General features: G+C 39.0%; 1 protein-coding gene across 15 annotated transcripts in view; it reads right to left on the bottom strand.

The window, feature by feature from the left end:
• Positions 1-21,454, bottom strand: part of LOC122696614 (cyclin-Y-like protein 1) — a 248,887-nt gene that overhangs the window by 66,148 nt on the left and 161,285 nt on the right. For 2 of the 15 annotated variants that reach the window (XM_043906865.1, XM_043906864.1), the window contains exon 2: positions 10,638-10,735. The exons of the other annotated variants lie outside the window; for them this stretch is intronic. In XM_043906865.1, coding sequence (XP_043762800.1) covers positions 10,638-10,671 — 34 coding nt within the window. In that variant the 5' untranslated portion in view covers positions 10,672-10,735. The remainder of the gene's footprint in view (positions 1-10,637; positions 10,736-21,454) is intronic. 15 annotated transcript variants of the gene reach the window in all.

The raw sequence follows: 21,454 nt of genomic DNA, 5'->3' as shown, positions 1-21,454 counted from the left end.
AAATGAGGGAGAAACTAAATTGGCTGAAGCCCAGACATGCATGGACTATGACAAGCTTGCTAAGGGTTCATTCTGGAAGGGTGATCTTGACCTAAATTGAAAGGCAGGCAGAAAAGCACAGCAGTTAGGACAGGAGTCTTAGGGCAGTGGTTATAAACCAGAGCTGATTTTGTTTCCCCAGTGAAAATTTGATAATGTCTGGAAACATTTAGGGTTGTTGCAACTTGTTGAGAGGGAGGTACTGTTGACATCTGATGTGTGGAAGTCAAGGATGCTGCTAAACATCCTACAATGCCCAGGACAGTCCCCTATGCAAAGGATTATCCAGTCCAAAATGTCAGTAGTGCTGAGGTTGAGCAACTCTACCCTAGAGGCTGTGCAACTCTACCCTAAAGGCTGCGATAGTTGAATTCACATCCCAGCTTTGCTTTTTTTATGGCTGTGTTATCTTGAGTAAGTTTCTTGATTTCTTTGAGCCTTAGAAGTTTCTCTTCTGTCAAATAGAGATAATGATAAAGTAACTACGTTGACAGCATTTTGTCAAGCCTGGCATTTGTAAAGGTTTAAAAACATTATATTCTATTTTAACTGGAGTGGGTAGCCGTTCCCTTCTCCAAGGGATCTTCCCAACCCAGGGATCGAACCCAGGTCTCTTGCACTGCGGGCAGATTCTTTACCAGCTGAGCCACCAGGGAAGCCTAAGAATACTGGAGTGGGCAGCCTGTCCCTTCTCCAGGGGATCTTCCCGACCCAGGAATTGAACGGGGTCTCCGGCACTGCGGGCGGATTCTTTAGCAGCTGAGCTACCAGGGAAGCCCCAATTCACCAATTAATGTATTTCAAATAGAAATACAAATTGCCAAAACTAGGGGGGGGGTAATTGCCAACTTTTAAATATGAGTTCCAAGCCCATACTTTATTTTTTCTTTATACTGTTACACAATGGAAGGATAAAAAAATGCATCATTTTATTTAGAAAATAGATTTGGCAACAATTGACTTTTATTTGGTGTGACTAAGTGATGCTAATTTCCAAATCTCAAAGATTCATTCTGTTTTGATTTAGGAACAGGAAAGGATGCATTATGAAGATACACCTTTTCCAGCATCTACACAGATCCATAGTTTCTAAGCCAGAAATACAGTAATATTTGCTTTAATTCATAGAGTTTTTTAAAAAAAAAAGCCTCAGTTTTCCAGTGAGCAAAGCACTGGAATAGCATTCTAAAAATGCCTAAGAGAGTGGAAGAAAATGGAAATAAAAATCATATTCTGATATTTTTCTATGTGATACTGACATAGTATAACAGGTTAAGCAAATATGGTTTTTATACAAAGTTTAATATTTATTTGAATTAAATCAATTTGGACTTATAAAATGTGTATACAAAACAGTTTCCTGAAGTTACTTCCAATAAGAAGTGTTCTAATATTACACAGCAGTCTGCTAGTGCTTTATACCCACTCTGAAAATACTCTCCCCAAATAATTTTATACATGAAAACCAAGATCTCCTAATATTTCTTAATGTTACAACTCCTACTTCTTTGTGCCAGGCTTTACTGAATGGACTAAACTGCACAGTCTTTTGGTCATTCTACAGATATTTTTGAATACCAACTACATGTTCCCATGGAGATGGGTGCTAGGATTATATCATGCTTTGAAACATGCAGATGGTCAGGAGACCACACAGGTTGGTGAGTGAGGACTCAGATTTCCAGAGTCAGAGAGAGTTGGCTTGACCTCTGGACATTTGGCTAAGTTATGTATTAGACTGGTGAGCCTTTGGCCATCTACTGAACCTGCCTGAGGATCTGTTTCCCCATCTGAAAATAGGTGGAAAGAGTATTTCTTGTTTGTTAAGAGGATGTGGTTGACATATTAATATATATATTACCATGTGTAAAACAGATAGCTAATGGGAATCTGCTGTACAGGGCAAGGAGCTCAACTGAGTGCTCTGTGGTGACCTAGATGGGTGGGATGGGGGAGGATGGGAAGGAGGGCTAAGAGCGAGGAAATACGTGTGTATATATACACACATATGGCTGATTCAGGGGCTCCCCCAGGAGCTCAGTGGTAAAGAATCTACCTGCGGTGCAGGAGCCGCAGGAAACATGGTTCAATCCCTAGGTCAGAAAGATCACCTGGAGGAGGATATGGTAACCCACTCCACTATTCTTGCCTGGAGAATCCCATGGACAGAAGATCCTTGCAAGTTACAGTCTAGAGAGTCAAAAAGAGTGGAACACAACTGAAGCAGCTTAGCATGCACGCACGCACATGGCTGATTTGCTTCATTTCACAGCAGAAACTAACGTAACATTGTAAGACAGCTATATCCCAACTAAAAACAAACAAACAAACAGGATACTGGTAAACAGCATTGAACTTGAGTCTTGTTATTTATTCAGAAAATGGTTCAAGAATGATTAGCTATGTTATTTTAATGACCACTGTGTTATTTTTTAGTCTAGAAATGGCCTGGTTTAGGAAAATGGAAGCTTTTTGGCATTTTCTTCTTGAAACACACAAGAAAACTGATGGGAGAATTTCAAAAGCATCACAAACCAGAAGTTGAATAAACCGTATTTCTTAGCACAACGTGTACAGGCTTACCAAATGGAGCCAGCTGTCACAAAATAACCCAGGGTTGTTGCTGGTTCTCTTTTTAAGCTTCTGATCGCCAACTGGATGCTTAATCCAGTAGCTGGGCAAGCTTCTCTATGAATATGCAACTTGATGGTTTGCATATTTTCTTAGACATGGAGTAGTATTATGAAATCCTTTGTACAAATCCTTCAGTATGCACACATTCAGAGCTGCTTTCTAACTGGACTTTAGATAAATGACTTTTTTTTTATACAGACAGCTAGCTAATAAAATTCTAAGTGGTTTTGAAGAAAAAAATTACACACTAAATAGCATTTATTAGTTTTGTTACTAAAAAAAAAAAAAATGCATGTTTCCTATGGAAAATACAAAAAGCAAAAAGAAGAAAATACAAATATTCATCTCTAATCTCAATGACCAGAGATAACGTTTTGTGTATGTATGTATATGTACATATGGAGTGTTATTTTCCTTCAACAAATTTTTCTCCTTTCATTTAATACTATATTGGGATCATTAAATGTTACTACATGAGAGCAGGGGTCAACAGTCTTTCTGCAAAGGGCTAAATGATAAATATATTAGATTTTGTGGGCCATGCAACTTCTGCCCCAGCTACTCAACTCTGCCACCATGGCATGAAAGCAACCAGGAACAACCTCTAAATGAATGACTGTGGCCAAATTCTGCCCATGGTGGGCTGGGCTTCTCCCCCAACCTGCAGTTCACTGACTCCTCTATACAAAAGCCTCATCAATAATTATGATATGTTATTAAATCTAATTATACTACAGTATCATTGAACTACATTTGTTATAACAGTTATTAAGGAAAATGTATGACTTTTTAATCCTCTAGATCTTAGAGATTTCTTCAAGTGTTGTCTTGTTACTGCACACTTTGGGAAATTAAATATAATCAAAGAATAACCAAGCATCAGAGGAATATAGTTTTCTGGAGGTCAGTTAAAAAAATGCAAGAACTCTGACACTACCCTTAATTAAGTGTCTGTTCCATCACCATAATTTCCCAAATTCCTAGTGTTGTTTTGGGAGCAGTGGTCCCATGCAATGAAGGCCAATGCTGCTGGTTACTCTAAGCTACAACAGTGTTTCTGTTTATGACACGAATAGCACAAATCCAACTCTCTGCTGCAGCTGCTACTGAGACCCAGTCACTTTCACAAATAATAACACTGCTTGTTTTGAGATTGTTCTAGTAAGGGGGAATATTCCTTGAATTGATTCCTTTGTCTTTTAACTCTTTGAAACATAGAGTCATGGGTTATACACTATGCTCTGTGGGAAACAAACTCTGGGACAAATACTAGCATTGAGGAGATTTATTAGGGAGTGCTCTTGGGATCATCAACACCTGTGAAAGGAAGGATGGGCTAGAGGGACAACTTGAGCTCTGTTTTATTCGCAGGACAGGCTTCAGCTGACCCCAAGAAAAGTTCTGGAGCTGAGGTGGCTCTGTAGCATTGACTTGAGATGGAGGAAGAGCATGCAGACTTGACACGCTGGAGTTGACCACCTATTGGCTGAGAATGCGTGGGAAGGGCTTGGTGGCTCTCCTTAACAGTCTTTTCCCAAAGGGGGCCAAATAACCAAGGCTGCCATCTGACTGCACTCCCAGCAGTTCATGGGTAAGCCCTTCATTCCTGAAGGGGTTTCTTAGTGTGCATCAAGACATCTACCATCTCATGGGTTAAGTCCCAGTGAGAAACTTGCCCAAGTCAATGTTCTGTTCTCAGTTTGAAAAGCCAATAAAGTGATGTTTTTGAGGTGGTGTGGAATTTTAAGTCTGGTTTAATGAAACCATTTTGTTTAATAATTTCATTCAGTCACCCTATGAATACCAAGATCTGCAAACTCTATGTGCAAGGCAAGTGTGCATAAGTTAGTAAAACAGATTAAAGAGCCATGGGGAGCTTAGAGTGTCTTGGGGGAATGTGCAAATGTGAATTACAAGGTGAAATGATGGCAGTATTGGAGGTGATGTTACAATTATATCCTATAAGAAACCACAATTTGTTCAATTCAAATTCCCATTTTATTTTTTAAACTGCTTCTTTGTTTAAATTTATTAATAAATGGTTATCAGTAGTAATCACAGTTCAATTTCTACTGTAGCAAAGCCTGGAGTCACACATGTAGATGGAAAGACTTGGAGATGGGCACCATGGTTAAGATTTATTATTTACAATACACACTTAGTTATGAGCAGTTCCATGTGACAGGTAATCCAGCTCTCAGCACTATGATCTATAACCTTCTTCTGGATGTCACTCATTCCTTCCCTCTATGATTGTATATATATTTACCAGCATTTTATAATACATTGCAGGTTTTACTCAGGGGCCCCACTGAATAAAAATACTGTATTAAAATGTATTTTGATTCACACATGGAATGCAGCTTCAGCTCTTTCTCACCTGCAAGTCAAGAATGAGGTCTCTGTACAATTAAAAAGCTAAAGTGGGACTTTATATTGGCACCTGGAGGGCTGTGGACTAAGTTCAAGATTATGAAAAAAATTGATGCAGAATTTCAATAAGGGCAAAAGAGATTTCACTTGGAATACATAAAATGCCAACATTACTGCTTAAGTATGACATATATGCAAGGCATATATGACCACATGCGATTTTATGGTTTCTAGGAAATACTGGGCATCAAACAGTTTTCTTCAATAAGGCAATTCTGTAATAATGGTGTCACTTATTTATTTATTCATTCTTTCATTCAATAAAGGGTTGATGTGTTGTACATTTCCAGGGAGCATCAGTGATATCATCATCTATGTGGATAGTACCCTTGAAGCGTACAGGACACGACCTTCGCAACCATATTCAGTTTGATCAACAACATAAACTGGGTGAGTCCACGCTTGGCACTGAGAACAGTGCAGTGAGCAAGGCAGATTCGGATCAGACCCCTGTAAAGCTTTATTTCAGATGAAGTCAGACAAAAAACGAGTAGCTACAAAAACCAAATGAATATAAACTGAGATGAGTCCTAGAAGTATAGGGATGGGATAGCACAAGGACCTCTAACAAGGGCTACTAAGAAAGAAATTCGGAGGAAGCAATATTCAAGTTGAAGCATAAAGGATAAGTTTCCTTATGGATGTGAAAACGGGTTAGCAAAGGATGTTTCAGGAAGAGGGAAGGATATTTCAGAAAGGAAAAACAACAGCAACAAATCACATCACGAAAGATATGGGATAGCCAAGGAACTGAAGTGTAGCTGGGAAATGGAGGAGACAGGACTGAAGGGGGAGTCAGGGGCAGTGCCCTGTAGTGAGGTCACGCTTGTGCATATGGAGAAGACATCTGACACTGACGAAATACATGTGGCTGATGATATGAGGACTCTTTCAGTAGAACAAGTGAGAGACAGCGGTGGCTTGTCTAGGGCAATGCCGAAAAAGGTGAGAAGAAGTAGACAGATAAAAGAGGTTTTCTACTGAAATGTCTTAACCTAACTTCATTCTGCTATTTGTTGGCCAGTACTGTGAATTATTTTGACCTTTGCATGCTCTTAAGATAGTATTAAACATCAACTATTGTCAGTGATTCTGTGAAGAGCAGAATTATTTGAAGTTAACATCAAAGACCATTGCAATCAAGTGTTGGGTTTGCCTATTAATATGTCATAATGACAATAAAACAGTCATTACACTCTCATTCATCAGAAATCTATTTGACAACCTAAAATTTAATCCCTCTTTACTCTTCCATAACATGGAGTATCTACTCATTTGAGATTGTGGTGAAGATGCAAAGAGATGATACATACCTAAAGCACTCATCACAATGTCTGCTATACCATATTTGTTGTTGGATATTTTTTACTACTGCTATTATTCATACTTATGATGGGAGTCTGGGGTGACAATTAATCACCGTTTTTCCTCTGAGTTGGCTGGGCACCAAAATTTTGGGAAAGAGATACAGCAGTTAAATCAAGAGAGATAGAAATATTAGCTTTATCACCAATGTTGCTGAATTTAAGAACATGATTGGCTTTTCTGCCCACTTGCACCAAATCTAGCAATGGATACCCTTAACTGAAGGAAACCTTTATATTTACACCTCGAAATTGCTCTTGTGCCTCCATCAGGAACACAGAGGGTTCGAGCAAGACCAGGACCCTGCCCTGATTCTGCTATGCTTATGTCATGGAAGAAGTGAACAGTACACTTTCACTCTTCCCTGGAACCAGAGAGGGGAGGAATTGAGAGCAAGGATCCTGGAGTTTGATTGAGTGACTATACCTGGCTGTGCCATTCATCAGCCAAGCAGACATACAAGTCCCTCAGAGCTTCTATGAGTTAATCTCCTCACCTAGAAGATGGGAATGATAAAGTGCTACCTCACAGGACTGCTGTGAGGATTAAAGAAATGAAAATGTTGGTATCTGGCACGTAGAAATATGTTTGCCATGACCAGCATCTAAAAAAAAAAAGAGTACCGAAAATGCCGCACTCTATACTTTTCCAATTTCATCCACCAGAAAGATTACTGTTCTTCCCCAGGGGAAGAGCATACGAGAAGAAAATATTTCTGAAAGAGAAGGGAATACATATTTCCAGTGCAATCCCTTCCTGAGGCATGGGATGGGGGGTAAGCCCTTCCTCTATGCTGAAGATGAGGGAAGAGTAGGAGTTGACCTCCCATATAGTCTATCATGGACTTTCCTGGTGGCTCCGACGATCAACAATCTGCCTGCTACTCAGGAGACCTGGATTTGATCCCTGGATTGGGGAGATCCCCTGGAGAAGGGAATGGCTACCCACTCCAGTATTCCTGCTTGGAGAATCCCATGGACAGAGGAACCTGGTGGGCTACAGTCCATGGTGTTACAAAGAGTCAGACACGACTGAGCAACTAACACACACACACACACACACACACACACACACACACACACACACACACACACACACACACACCCCTATTCTATCACGTGATACCTTGGCCTTCAATCTGTCCTATCTGCCAGGTCCCTGTCTCTCCCTCCAACTACAAAGACAGGGTCAGACACGACTGAGCAACTAACACACACACACACACACACACACACACACACACACACACACACCCCTATTCTATCACGTGATACCTTGGCCTTCAATCTGTCCTATCTGCCAGGTCCCTGTCTCTCCCTCCAACTACAAAGACAGGGATCTGTCACATTCATCAGTATATACACACACACACACACACACACACACACACACACACACACACACCCCTATTCTATCACGTGATACCTTGGCCTTCAATCTGTCCTATCTGCCAGGTCCCTGTCTCTCCCTCCAACTACAAAGACAGGGATCTGTCACATTCATCAGTATATCCTCTTTATAACGTTGTACCATGTACTGTGCTTTGCATGCACTGTGCCATTTACAATCCGTGCCTGATGGATTTGAACACGAGCTTCTATGTCTGAGCTACCTTGTTTCTTAACTGACTTAATTATGAAGGGCTGCTGCTGAGTGGCAAAACACAGGCCCTGAGCAGGAAGAATGAGGTTCCCATTTGTCTGCTCCTTTCTTCAGACCCTGATTTTCAGGACTACCCAGAAAGCTGGGTGCCTAAAGCTAACAAAAATTTTCTTACCAAAAGGCAAACACTCTTTACATTTACATTCCTTGCTTCTGATTTTTGCCCTACTTTAAAATTCTTGGGTTTCTCTGTCCAAAGCAGAAACAAAGAATTTAGAAAAAGTTTATTATCTTGATATCTTTTATTACCTTGATATCTTTCCTTCATATATATGCTCATCAATTAGATTTAGCTACATGTATGACACAGAGCAAGGAATATTAGGTTGGTGCAAAAATAATTTTGGTTTTGCATTACTGAATTTTGCCATTTGATATTGGAATACATTCTTAAATAAATGTGGTTTGTTATACATTATTTTAACGTGCATTTCTTGCTTTATATTTTTTGCTAATGAATTATTCCTTGGTGTTTATTTTATATGTATTTTAGACTAGGGAAATGATGTTAGACAAAAATCAATTCAAATGATCTTATTTGAGCACAAAATGGGTCATAAAGCAGTGGAGACAACTATGACTTCAACAATGCATTTGGCCCAGAAACTTTTAATGAACATACAGTGCACTGGAGGTTCAAGTAGTTTTGCAAAGTAGATTAGAGCCGTGAAGATGAGGAGTGCAGCAGAGGCTAGCCATTGGAAGTGTACAACGACCAACTGAGAGGATCACTGAAGCTAATCCTCTTTCAACTACATGCAAAGTTGCTGAAGAACTCAACATCGACCAACCTATGGTCATTTGGCATTTGAAGCAAATTGGAAAGATGAAAAAGCTGATAAATGGGTGTCTCAAGAGCTGACTGCAAATCAAATAAACAGTTTCTTTTAGAAGTGTCATTTTCTCTTACCCTATGCAACAGCTCTATGCAACAACAATGTGAATTTTATGTAACAACCAGTGATGACCAGTTCAGTGGCTGGACTGAGAACAATCTCCAAAGCCAAACTTGCACCAATAAAAGTGTCATGGGCACTGTTTCATGGTTTGCTGCTAGTTTAATCCACTGCAGCTTTCTGAATCCTAGTGAAACCATTACATCTGAGAAGTATGCTCAGCAAATCAATGAGATGCACAAAAAACTACAACTCCTGCAATCAGTGGTGGTCAACAAAAAGGGCCCAATTCTTTTCTGTGACCTGGCTGCATATCACACAACCAATGCTTCAAAAGGTGAACAAACTGGGCTACAATTTTTGTCTGAGGTGCAATATCCATGTGACCTCTGTCCAACTGACTACCACTTCTTCAAGCATCTTGACAACTTTTTGTACGGAAAATGCTTCCACAACCAGCAGGATGCAGAAAAAGCTATCCAAGACTTCATCGAATCCCAAAGCATAAGTTTTTATGCTATAGTAATAAACAAACTAATTTCTCATTGGCAAAAATGTGTTGATTGTAATGGTTCTTATTTTGATTAATAAACATGTGTTTGAGCCTAGTTACAGTGATTTAAAACTTAGCATCCATAAATAATTACTTTTGCACCAACCTAATAGTTTCTTTCATTTGTACTATTTATTCACTGAGACCATTTATTTGTTATTTACTATTTGCCCTCCCCAATTACAGTGTATGTTCAATGGGACTTTATCTAATATTTTGTCTGGCTCTTGGATGCCATGGTTTTATGCCACAGTTTAGTTAAACTGTGACCAGCTGGCCAAATCCAACATACTGCCTGCTTTGTAAATAAAGTTTTATGGGGAAACTATCAGATCTGTGTGTTCACATATTGTCTTTAACTGCTTTTGCCCTATAACACCTGACCTGAGAAGTTGTGACAAAGATTGGGTGGCCCTCAAAACCTTTTACTATGTGGTTGGCTCACTACAGAAAATGTTGGTTAATCTCTGGCATTAACTACTAACTGATGCATTCTAAGTATTTAAACACTTGCAGAATGAAGGAGTGAGTGAATCAATAAACATATAACCTATATAGATAGAGAGTAGAAAATACAGATAGATAAAATAGTGTGTTAAAGGGATAGGACTATGCTTAAAAACTGTTTTTCTTTTTAAATCTTGTAATATTTAAGAACGTCATTTTTTAAAGCAGATGCAGAATTTTAAAATACCACCACTTCTGTAGATTGCTGGGAATATTGAGTTCTTGTGGCTCAAGAACTGCTTCAAATATAGATTACTGAGCCTTTTGCCCATGCTTTCATTTTTAGTTCAAAAGCCAAGCACCCTCATTCCTAATTATCCTTCTAACTGTGAGCTAACAGTGGGGTAAGCCAGCCCATGGGGATTACTTGAAAGGTATTTCCACAGTCAATGATGCGAGTTGTTCAAACATGAGTGGATCAGAAACAGACCTGACTTATGGAGTAATGTAAATAATATTTACCAAACTGGTCATTTATCAAAATTAAATTGATCCAAGACCCCACGAGGCTTGGTTATCTTAGTCTCTACTCCAGACATAACATTTACCTGATAACTCACAAAGCTCCCAGGCCAGCTCCATCCTCCTTAGCTTGGCATTTCTTACTTGGACCTTTCAAAGAAGCCTTCTTTGTTTAAACTTAAATCTGTTAAACAAGAAAAAGCAGTGAGCCTTTACATTTTTAAAAGATCAAGAAAAGAGGAGAAAGAGACACTTTATTTGTTTCACACAAGGATGAAAATTGGTCTCGCTCACTGACTCCATCCATCTCCAGGTTCCTCTGAGTATGGTAACAGGATTTTTAAAGCTATTTGCTCATTTGCTTAATGCTCCTTTAGGGGGCTTTCCAATGAGTAACACAGCCCAAAAAGAGGAGAAACAATCTATTCACCAAAAGGCTGCATTTTTAAAAGACATTTTGCATACTCCATTTCACAAAAAAACAATGGTTGCAAGAGCTCTGGGACATTAATTTTTCAAAGGCAAAATATTCATCTTTAATGCACATGGCCATAGGTTCAAAAAGCAATGTTAAGTTTGTGTATGTTGGCTGGAGTAACGCTATTTAAGACTTCCTCCTAGTTCTCCACTTCAGAACAGTTTCATCCAACAGTGTTCAGCGTGTTGCTTTGCATTTCAAAGCCCTAAAATCAAATGTAATCAAGGTTCCAGGGTGGCTTTCAATGTAGAAGGCATGTGTTTAAGTGGATTTATAGGTATTTACATCCTTAATGAACACTGGTGTCATTTTTTCTAAAGTAACTCAACAACATGGTGTAAATTATTTGATCTTTTTTTTTTTTTTTGCCAAAAGTAAGTAAAAGATCACAGTGCCCTAGAAAGCGGCCTGACCATCTGAGTGACCTCATTAAACATGGCTGCACCATCTAGCCCAGAGTTCCCATCTATAATTAATCATGAAAATGGCTAGACTAAGTAGAACTCAACTATGATGAAGGGTCAAATTTTTGAAGACAAAGTTGAAATGATTCTGAGGCTCAGGGTGATACAGCTCTTTGTAAAGGTTCACTTCAGAATTGACCTTTCTTGAGTGGAGAAGCGGAAAGTCTTAGACTGAACAAGGAAAGGCAGCAATTCTAGAAAAAACAGCAATGATGTATATGAACCCACACGGAGAATGAAGAGACCAAGTAGGACAGAATGCCAGAGACATTCAAAAAGTCATGCAAACAGAAATGGTGCAGGGATGCTAGTTGTGAATCTACTTCATAAGGGACATATTTTTTGAGGCCAATAACATCTTTCTACACAGTTTCAAATGTAGGATATCACTTAAGCCTCTTTCTGCTCCATATCTAAATCTATAGGAAGTCCAGCAGCCGTGTACTCTGCTTTTACTAGATTAAGCATATCCAGATGATTTTAATAAAGTTTTAAAAGGACATTAGTTTCCTGCTATTTCAATGAAAACCACTTGCAAGATGAATTTAAAGCAACAGATCTATTGCATGTCAACACATGCTCTCTTTATGCAAATACACCACTTTTCTCAAACAGCCAACAAAACAAAACACGGACACAATCATCAAGTGCATGAGACACAGGAGAAAAATGTCATTGTTGTAAATGTTTATGGGTAAAAAAAAAATGGAGAGTGTGATGGGTGCCAGGGTAAGCTGCCCAGATTTCCAGGATGAAGACTGAGGTTCTTATTACTTCAATGGCTAAAAGCACTCAGCATCTGTTCGAGTTCCTCTCTCTGGGAATTGTCAGCCAAGCAGTATCTTTTTAAAATTGTTTTATTGCAATATAGTTGATTTACAATGTTGTGTCTCACTTGTGTAGCATATTGATTCAGTTATACATATATATCTACTTATTCTTTTTCAGATTCTTTCCCCATATACGTTATTACAGAATACTGAGGAGAGTTTCCTGTACTAAGCAGTAGGTCCTTGTTGCCTGTCTATTTTATATGTAGTAGTTTGTGTATGTTAATCCCAAGCTCCTGGTCTATAATATCCCTCCTACCTCACATCTCCCCTTTGGTAACAATGTTTGTTCTTGAAATCTGTGAGTTTGTTCCTATTTTGTAAATAAGCTCATTTATATAATTTCTTTTAAAAATTAGATTCTGCATATTAGTAATATGTGATATTTGTCTTTGTCTGACATATTTCACTTAGTATGATCATCTCTAGATCCATCATGCTACTGTAAATGGCATTATTTTGTTCTTTTTATGGCTGAGTAATATCCCATTATATACACACACACACACCCCCCCACACACACATATTCTTTACCCATTCCTCTGTTGATGGACATTTAGGTTGCTTCCATATCTTGGCTATTGTAAATAGTGCTGCAATGAAACACTGGGGTGCATATATCTTTTCAAATTATGGTTTTCTTCAGATACATGCCCAGATGTGGAATTGCTGGATCATATATGGTATTCTTAGTTTAAGGAACCGCTTACTATTCTCCATAATGGTTTCCCTGGTAGCTCAGATGGTAAACAGTCTGCCTGCAATACTGTAGACCTAGGTTCAATCCCTGGGTCTGCAAGATCCCCTGGAGAAAGAAATGGCAACCCACTCCAGTATTCTTGCCTGGAAAATCCCATGGATGGAGGAGCCTTCCAGGCTTGGAGGGCTACAGTCCATGGGGTCGCAAAGAGTCAGACATAACTTTTTTTTTTTTCTCACTGTTCTTCATAGCAGCTGTACCAATTTATATTCCCACCAATAGGGCAGGAAGGTTCCCTTTCCTCCACACCATCTCCAGCACTTATGGTTTGTAGACTTTTTGATGATAGCCATTCTGACCAGTGTGAGGTGATACAAAGAAAATCTTTTCCAAGGTTATACCTGTTCTCTGGAGACAGCTCACAATTCAAAGACAGATCAATATGTGTATGTATATGTGAAGGGGAGGGTAGTGAGAGGTGTATAAAGTCATGGTTCCCTGAGATCAGGTGACCTGAGGAGCCATTCTAGTTGGGAGTTACTGAAACCTTCCTTGTCACTACAGTGCATTCCAGCATCTCCTTGGGCCCAGTTCAACTTCCTGTAATCTCCCACGGGGTTTACTCTCAAGAGCCCTGCATGCAAATCTCTAAGCCAATTTCCCAGGGAAGCCAACCTAAGAGGGTGAAGACTATTCCTTCCTAATGTCTCTCTCATTGATTTTATTTTTAACTTTTTATTATGGAAACATCAAATATATACAAAAGTCAAGAAAAGAACACAACTCATCAAATTTATAAACATCTTGCCATTCTGGTTTCATCTAATCTTTGTTAAAACTATATTCTTTTAAAGTAAATAATTTCACCCATAAATACTTCACTATGTATTTAACATATAAAGGTTTGGTTTTTTTTTTTGAGGCAATAATCATGCCATTATTATAAGATATAAATTAATTGTAATTCCTTAAAGCCACCTAAAACCCAATATGTATCCAATATTCCTTAGTTGTTTCCATTTTTTTAGAGTACACATTGATTTGCAATTTTTTTTATCAAGAGGCTCTTTAGTTCCTCTTCACTTTCTGCCATTAGAGTGGGATATCATCTGCATATCTGAAGTGGCTATTTCTCCAAGCAATCTTGATTCCAGCTTGTGACTCATCCAGCCCAGCATGATGTACTCTGCATATAAATTAAATAAGCACGGTGACAATATACAGCCTTGTTGTACTCTTTTTCCAATTTTGAACCAGACAGTTGTTTCGTGTTTGGTTTTAACTGCTGTTTCTTGACCCACATACAGGTTTCTCAGGAGACAGGTAAGGTGGTCTAGTACTACCAGGTCTTCAAGAATTTTCCACAGTTTGTTGTGACTCACACAGTCAAAAGCTTTAGCTTAGTCAACGAAGCAGCAGAATTTTTTCTGGAACTTCCTTGCTTTTTCTATCACCCAACAAATGTTGGCAATTTGATCTCTGTTCCTCTGTCTTTTCTAAATCCAGTTTACACATCTCAAAGTTCTCTGTTCACATACTGCTGAAGGTTAGCTTGAAGGATTTTTGGCATAACTTTGTGCGCATGTGAAATGAGCACAACTGTATGAAGTTTGAACATTCTTTGGCATTGACCTTCTTTGAGATTGGAATGAAAACTGAACCTTTTCCAGTCCTGTGACCACTACTGAGTTTTCCAAATGTGCTGGCATATTCAGTGCAGCACTTTAACAGCATCATCTTTTAGTATTTGAAATAGCTTAGCTGGAATTCCATCACCTCTACTATCTTTCTTTGTAGTAATGCTTCTTAAAGCCCACTTGACTTTATACTCCAGGATTTCTGGCTCTAGGTGAGTGACTACACCATCGTAGTTATCTGGGTCATTAAGATCTTTTTTGTAAAGTTCTTCTATTCTTGCCATCTCTTCTTAATCTCTTCTATGTCTGTTACGTTGTTACCTTTGCTGTCCTTTATCATGCCAATCCTTGCATGAAATGTTCCCTTGATAGCTCCAATTTTCTTGAAGAGATCTGTAGTCTTTCCCATTCTGTTGTTTTCCTCTATTTCTTTGCATTGTTCATTTAATAAGGCCTTTTTATCTCTCCTTGCTATTCTCTGGAATTTTGCATTCAGTTGGATCTATCTTTCCCTTTGTCCTGTGCCTTTTGCTTCTCTTCTTTCCTCAGATATTTACAAGGGCTACTCAGACAACCACTTTGCCTTCTTGCATTTTTCTTTGGAAAAGTTTTGGTCACTGCCTTCTGTACAATGTTATGAATCTCTGTCCATAGTTCTTCATGCACTCTAAGAGATCTATCCCATGAATCTATTTATCACCTCCACTGTATAATCATAAGGAATTTGATTTAGGTCATACCTGAATGGCCTAGAGGTTTTTCCCTATTTTCTTCAATTTAAGCCGGAATTTTGCAATGAAAAGCTCATGATCTGAGCTACAGTTAGATCCAGGTCTTTTTTTTTTTTTTTTTCTTACTGACTATATAGAGCTTATCCATCTTTGGCTGCCAAAAATATAATGAATGAATCTGATTTCAGCATCCACTATGGTAATGTCCATGTGTAGATCCATCTCTTGGGTTGTGGAAAAAGTGTATTTGCTATGACCAGTGTGTTCTCTTGACCAAACTCTTAGCCTTTCCCCTGCTTCATTTTGTACTCCAAGGCCTGTTATAAACTTGCCTGTTATTCTGGGTATCTCTTGACTTCCTACTTTTGCATTCCAATCTCCTCTGATGAAAAAGACATCTTTTTTTTTTTTTTGGTGTTCATTCCAGAAGATGTTGTAGGTCTTCACAGAATGTTCAACTTCTTTGACATCAGTGTTGAAGCACAGACGTGGATTACTGTGATGTTGAATGGTTTGCCTTGGAAACAAATTGTGATCATTCTGTCATTTTTGACACTGCACTCTACTGCATTTTGGACTCTTTTGTTGACTATGAAGGTTACTCCATTTTTTCTAAGGAATTCTTGCCAACAGTAGTAGATATAATGGTCATCAGAATTAAATTCACCCATTCCCGTGCATTTCAGTTCCCTGATTCCTAAGATGTCGATGATCAGTCTTCCCATTTCCTGCTTGACCACATCCAATTTACCTTGATTCATGGACCTAACATTCAAGATGCCTATACAATATTGTTCTTTACAACATCAGATTTTACTTTCACCACCAGACACATCGACAGTTGAGCATCTTCCTGCTTTGGTCCAGCTGCTTCATTCTTACTTGAGCTATTAGTGATATCCCTCCACCCTTCCCTAGGACTGAACACTTTCTGACCTGGGTAACAGAGGTTGGGGGTGGGGGGCGGTGTGGTAGTCATCTTCCAGCATCATATCTTTTCACCTTTTCATACTGTTCATAGGGTTCTCCATGCAAGAACACTAGAGTGGGCTGCCATATCCTTCTCCAGTAGACCACGTGTTGTCAGACTCTTTACTATGACCCATTTGTCTTGGGTGGCCCTGCACGGCATGGCTCATAGCGTCATTGAGTTACACAAGCCCTTTTGCCATGACAAGTCTGTGATCCATGAAGGGGCCTAAAGCTAACACATTATAAATCAATTATATCTCAACAGAAACAAAAAAAAATCCGTATTTTCGAAGAAGCCTTACACAAATCTCCTAACCAGAATTAGTCTTTCTCTGAATTCTCAAAATACTTGTGCAACATATGGCAGCAGCAAAGACATAGACTCTGAGTCACTGTTCTGCAGGTTACCAGCAATAGGACTTTCTTATCTACAAAATGGGAATAATGTGGCATTTACCCAGATAAAATTTTTCTGAGGGTTAAACAAGAGAATGAAGGCATATGCTATTAATTCTAAACTCTTAAATTTAAGGCTTCTATAGAATTCATCTTTGTGGTTTCTGATGAGTCTCTTACAGTTTTGAACACAATATATTCAAAACTGTACAAGATTTATGTTTGCTAGAACATTACACTCAACTTTTGACTGAAATTCTGGATCATTTGTTATCTCCTTAACATATTGAGAAGATAAGTTATCTATACCGTTAGAGGGAAATCCTGTGTTTTAGGATATAATCATTGATCCTAAGTGTGCCCTTATATGCTAGATGGGCTTTGGAAGGTCACTTACCCTCTCGAGCTGTTTTCAGATCTGTGAAACTTAAGGCATTGGTCTAAATCAGTGACTCTCAAAAAAATGTCCTAGATTGCCAAGAACTTAAAAAAAATCAGTTTTCCTATTATTTAAGAGACTTTTTCTTTAAGAAAGCAATCAGCACTAGTTCAAGTAACAATCTATGATCTTCCTACTTTTTATAATCAAAGTCATATAAAAATGATTTTATTTGCTTATGCAACCTTAATCAAAAGTAAGTAGACTGATTTTCCCCTGAGCTTTCTGTAATACTGAACCACAGTACTTAGCCACAAATTGTACCATAAGTAACATAAGTTGGCAACTGCTGTTCTTAATCATTTTTATGGTTCCCTTTTGCTTGCAAAAACTGGGATGCTCCAAGATAAATCAGGCCATTTAACTTTCAGTTCTTTTATGGCATTGTCATGTTTTCTATATGTGCTTATATACTTTTTGTTATTGTTGTAAAGGGACCAAAGACATGGAATCCAGTGTGGGGTACATTTCTAAGCCTGAGTGACAAGTGGGCATCATCTAGATAAGTAATGGGATAAGAGAGTGGAATAGAAACAGTGACTTGAGCAGAAGGAACTGGTATATACGCCTAAACACAAGAGATAACCAGAGAAACTTTGGTACTTTGGGTAATTTACTCTGTGTGCATACGCATTTGTACTGTATAATGATGTAAAATGTATTTCTATGCATTGAGGTCAAAAAAGTTTGCTCACCATGACTTCAGACTTCAGGAAGCTTTCTTTAAAAGGCTGCTACAAGTCACCATGGGATATAGGTGGTAGATATCAACAAAGCAGCACAAATCCATCTCTCCCACTAAAGCATGAGGCTCAGAAGAGCATGTCCTAGTGCTGATAACCTAAGAGTCTACCAACAAGTTCAAACTGAAAGAAGGACTTCCTTCAGAAGACCCAGAAATGGGCTGCTTCAGAGAGATGCATCGGTTTACTGCATCTTGTGTTTGTCAGTGGTAGTTCTGGGCCATTTCTGTGGTGTTACATATTTGTGATCTCTTCAACTTCCTGTGGCTCAGTCACTTTTCTGCTTAGCATCTACCATGGGAGAGCTGGGACTTGCCATCTGGGCCGGGAACTTCAAAGATGTGTTTTGGTTTACATTCTGTTACAATGAGGTCAATGCAAATTGTTTCTATGTTGTTGTTGTTGTTTTAATTTATTTTACTTATTTTTGGAAGAAGGAGACTAAGGGGAGTGAGCAAGGACCAGCAACAGTTTAATATGGTGTTGGCCTGACTTGAAAAAAAAAATCTAACAGATGTTCATTTTGATTCATTGTTTTCTGTGGGAATTGACTTTTCTACTATTTTTCAAATTCTATTTAGATCCAGATTTGTCTTAGTAAGGGGAAAATGCTAAATTTCCATTTAGAGATAGTCACTTTAACAGTGGCAACTTGCCATATTCTCCTAACTTTCCTTATTTTTTTAGAAATAACACAAACACTTCGTTGAATTTGGGCTGACCTGAACTTCATTTAGCTCTCCTTCAAAGGTCAACTAAAAGGCGTCAGTTCTCATGGAGGAAAAGAATATCAATCAGAGTTCAGAGTGAACCAGAAGAATCCAATTCCTACTAATCTTGCAGAAGCAGCAATCAAGTCTTAGAGAAGTATTGCAAATTCCCCAAGGACAAGAGGTGACTGGTGGTACAGCTGGACCCAGAACCAAGCTCAGGACAACCAGATAAAGCCCTTTCCACTTGGCATCACTACCTCTTTAAACACTTAGCAATAGCTCCTCCAAGATGGTGATTTCATGGAAGTCATTAGCCATGCAAATCAAATAAAACTCATCATACATTTGTTACTGGCAAGGAAATCTCAAAAGTAATTCTTTTAGAATTGAACATTTTATTTATTGGTTAACTGAGTCTATTATCATAGTAGGAGTTTCCAGAGAAAATCTTTAGTTTATTAAGAGTTTTTCCTTTGACAGATAATAAGATGGAACGTGAAAGTGAAAGTCACTCAGTCCTGTCTGACTCTTTGTGATCTCTTTGTGAATTCTTCACGCCAGAATACTAGAGTGGGTAGATCTTCCCAACCCAGGGATCAAATCCAGGTCTCCCACATTGCAGGTGGATTCTTTACCAACTGAGCTACCAGGGAAGCCCCAGTAAGATGGAAGGAAGTTCCCAAAGCATCATTAATTGTGTTATGTGCTATACATAATGGCTTTCCCCTAGAATTACTATTTTGGGAAGTAAGTAAATTATAATCAGAGGAGTTATTCAAGTCACAGGCTGGAAGGTGGAATTGAGGAAGGAAATCTGTAGCAATTTAAACAAGAGTTTCTCAACCTTGGCACTATGAGCATTTACACCAAATAATTCCTTGTTATGGCAGTGGGGGGCTAACCTGTGATTGACTGTAGGATGTTTAGCAGCATCCTTGGCCTCTACCCAGTAGAAAGTGAAAGTGAAGTTACTCAGTTATGTCCGACTCTTTGCAACCCCATGGACTGTAGCCTACCAGGCTCCTCAGTCCATGGAATTTTCCAGGCAACAGTACTGGAGTGGGTTGCCATCTCCTTCTCCAGGGGATCTTCCCAACCCAGGGATTGAACCCAGGTCTCCCACATTGTAGGCAGACGCTTTACTGTCTGAAACCACCAGGGAAGCCCATACACCTAATAGAAACACAACCTCAATTGTGATAAGCAAAACTGTCTTCAGAGCTTGTCAATTTATCTTGTCAAGCTCTTGTCAATATCTCGTGAAGACAGCCTGTCAATACAGCTTGTCAATATCCCTGGGGGATAAAATAGCCCCTAGTTGAGAATCGCTAATTGAAACAAGTCTGGGTGTTCAAATTTTAAGGAGATGGTTTCTTTACTAAGAGAGAGGCAGAAGAAGAGGAGAAGAGAAACAGAGAAAGGTATTATTATTTTTTATTATAAATGTAATAAATATTTATAAAACATAATATATGGGAACATATTACTTAAGCAACACCAAATTACCCAAAGTTAGTCTCAATCTGGTGTCACAGTCAACAAAGTCACAAACTGACATCCAAAAATCAATGAAAATAAATTTAACTCTCTAACAAAATTTCCCTAAGAGATATGGGACAGGCATTTCCCCTGAAATGTCCTTACACCCCTCTTCAACCATCTATTCATACTCTCATCACCACAGTTGCTCTTTCGCAATCTCTTTCTTCTCTCTCAAATCTGACTGTAAATGTGCTGGCTTGCCTGTCTCCTCTCCACGCTCACACTTTAGTGTCCAATGTCTCAGCTTTTCTGATGTGGTTCTCCTGCCTTCTCTTGGTCTAGATCCAGGTAACCTCATACCAGCTTCCCAGGTGGCTCAATGGTAAACAATCTGCCTGCAATGCAGGAGCCACAGAAGATATAGGTTCGCTTGATCCCTGGGTTGGGAGATCCCCTGGAGAAGGAGATGACAACCCACTCCAGTATTCTTGCCTGGAAAACCCCATGGATAGAGGAGACTGGTAGGCTTCAAGTCCATGGGGTCACAAAGAGCTGGACAGGACTGAGCATGGATGCACACACACAACATCTTACGCATTACTGAGATCCATACAACCAAAGTCCTGGATCTTAGGCAAATGCTATATCTTCCTTGGAATACTCTGAGATGGGGGAAGGTTTTTAATTTTACTGTTGTTGTTATTCAGTTGCTAGTAGTGTCTGACTCTGTGACCCCCATGGACTGCAATGCAGCAGGCTTCCCTGACCTTGACTATCTCCCAGAGTTTGCTCAAATTCATGTCTATTGACTTGGTGATGCTCTCTAATCATCTCATCCTCTGCCGTCCTCTTCTTTTGCCTTCAGAGTTTCACACATTTAAATCTTATACAAGACTAGTTTTATCCCTTTCATACTAGAAAGAAGAAAACCAGGATCGGCAGCAATCCCACTCCTCATAAACCCCAGAGTTCTTGGTAGGTGGTTTAGTCACTGGGAGCTGTGAGAAGAGAATCAAAATGAAAAAGTATAGTTTGCAACCCTAATCATGGGAGGAAAATACAACGATCTGACCTTTGCTCCCACATTGTTTTTTCCATCAAATTGTGAGGCTGACTTCAGGATGTTTCCATTTTATGTGGGGCCACCACCACCATAATGACCATTATCACATCATTATCATTTATTAAGTACTCACTATGTGCCACAATGTAAGCATTTTACATGAAGGTCATACTTTCAGTACTACTACTAACACAGGTGCTGTTAACATATTTCCAACTGACTGGTGAGGAAATTGAGTCTCACTGTGGTTATGTA

This window comes from Cervus elaphus, chromosome 6 (assembly GCF_910594005.1).
Source record: "Cervus elaphus chromosome 6, mCerEla1.1, whole genome shotgun sequence".
In the NCBI taxonomy this organism is placed as follows: Eukaryota; Metazoa; Chordata; class Mammalia; order Artiodactyla; family Cervidae; genus Cervus; species Cervus elaphus.
The sequence above is the reverse complement of the archived record's forward strand: the minus strand, read 5'-3'. Positions and strand labels throughout refer to the sequence as shown.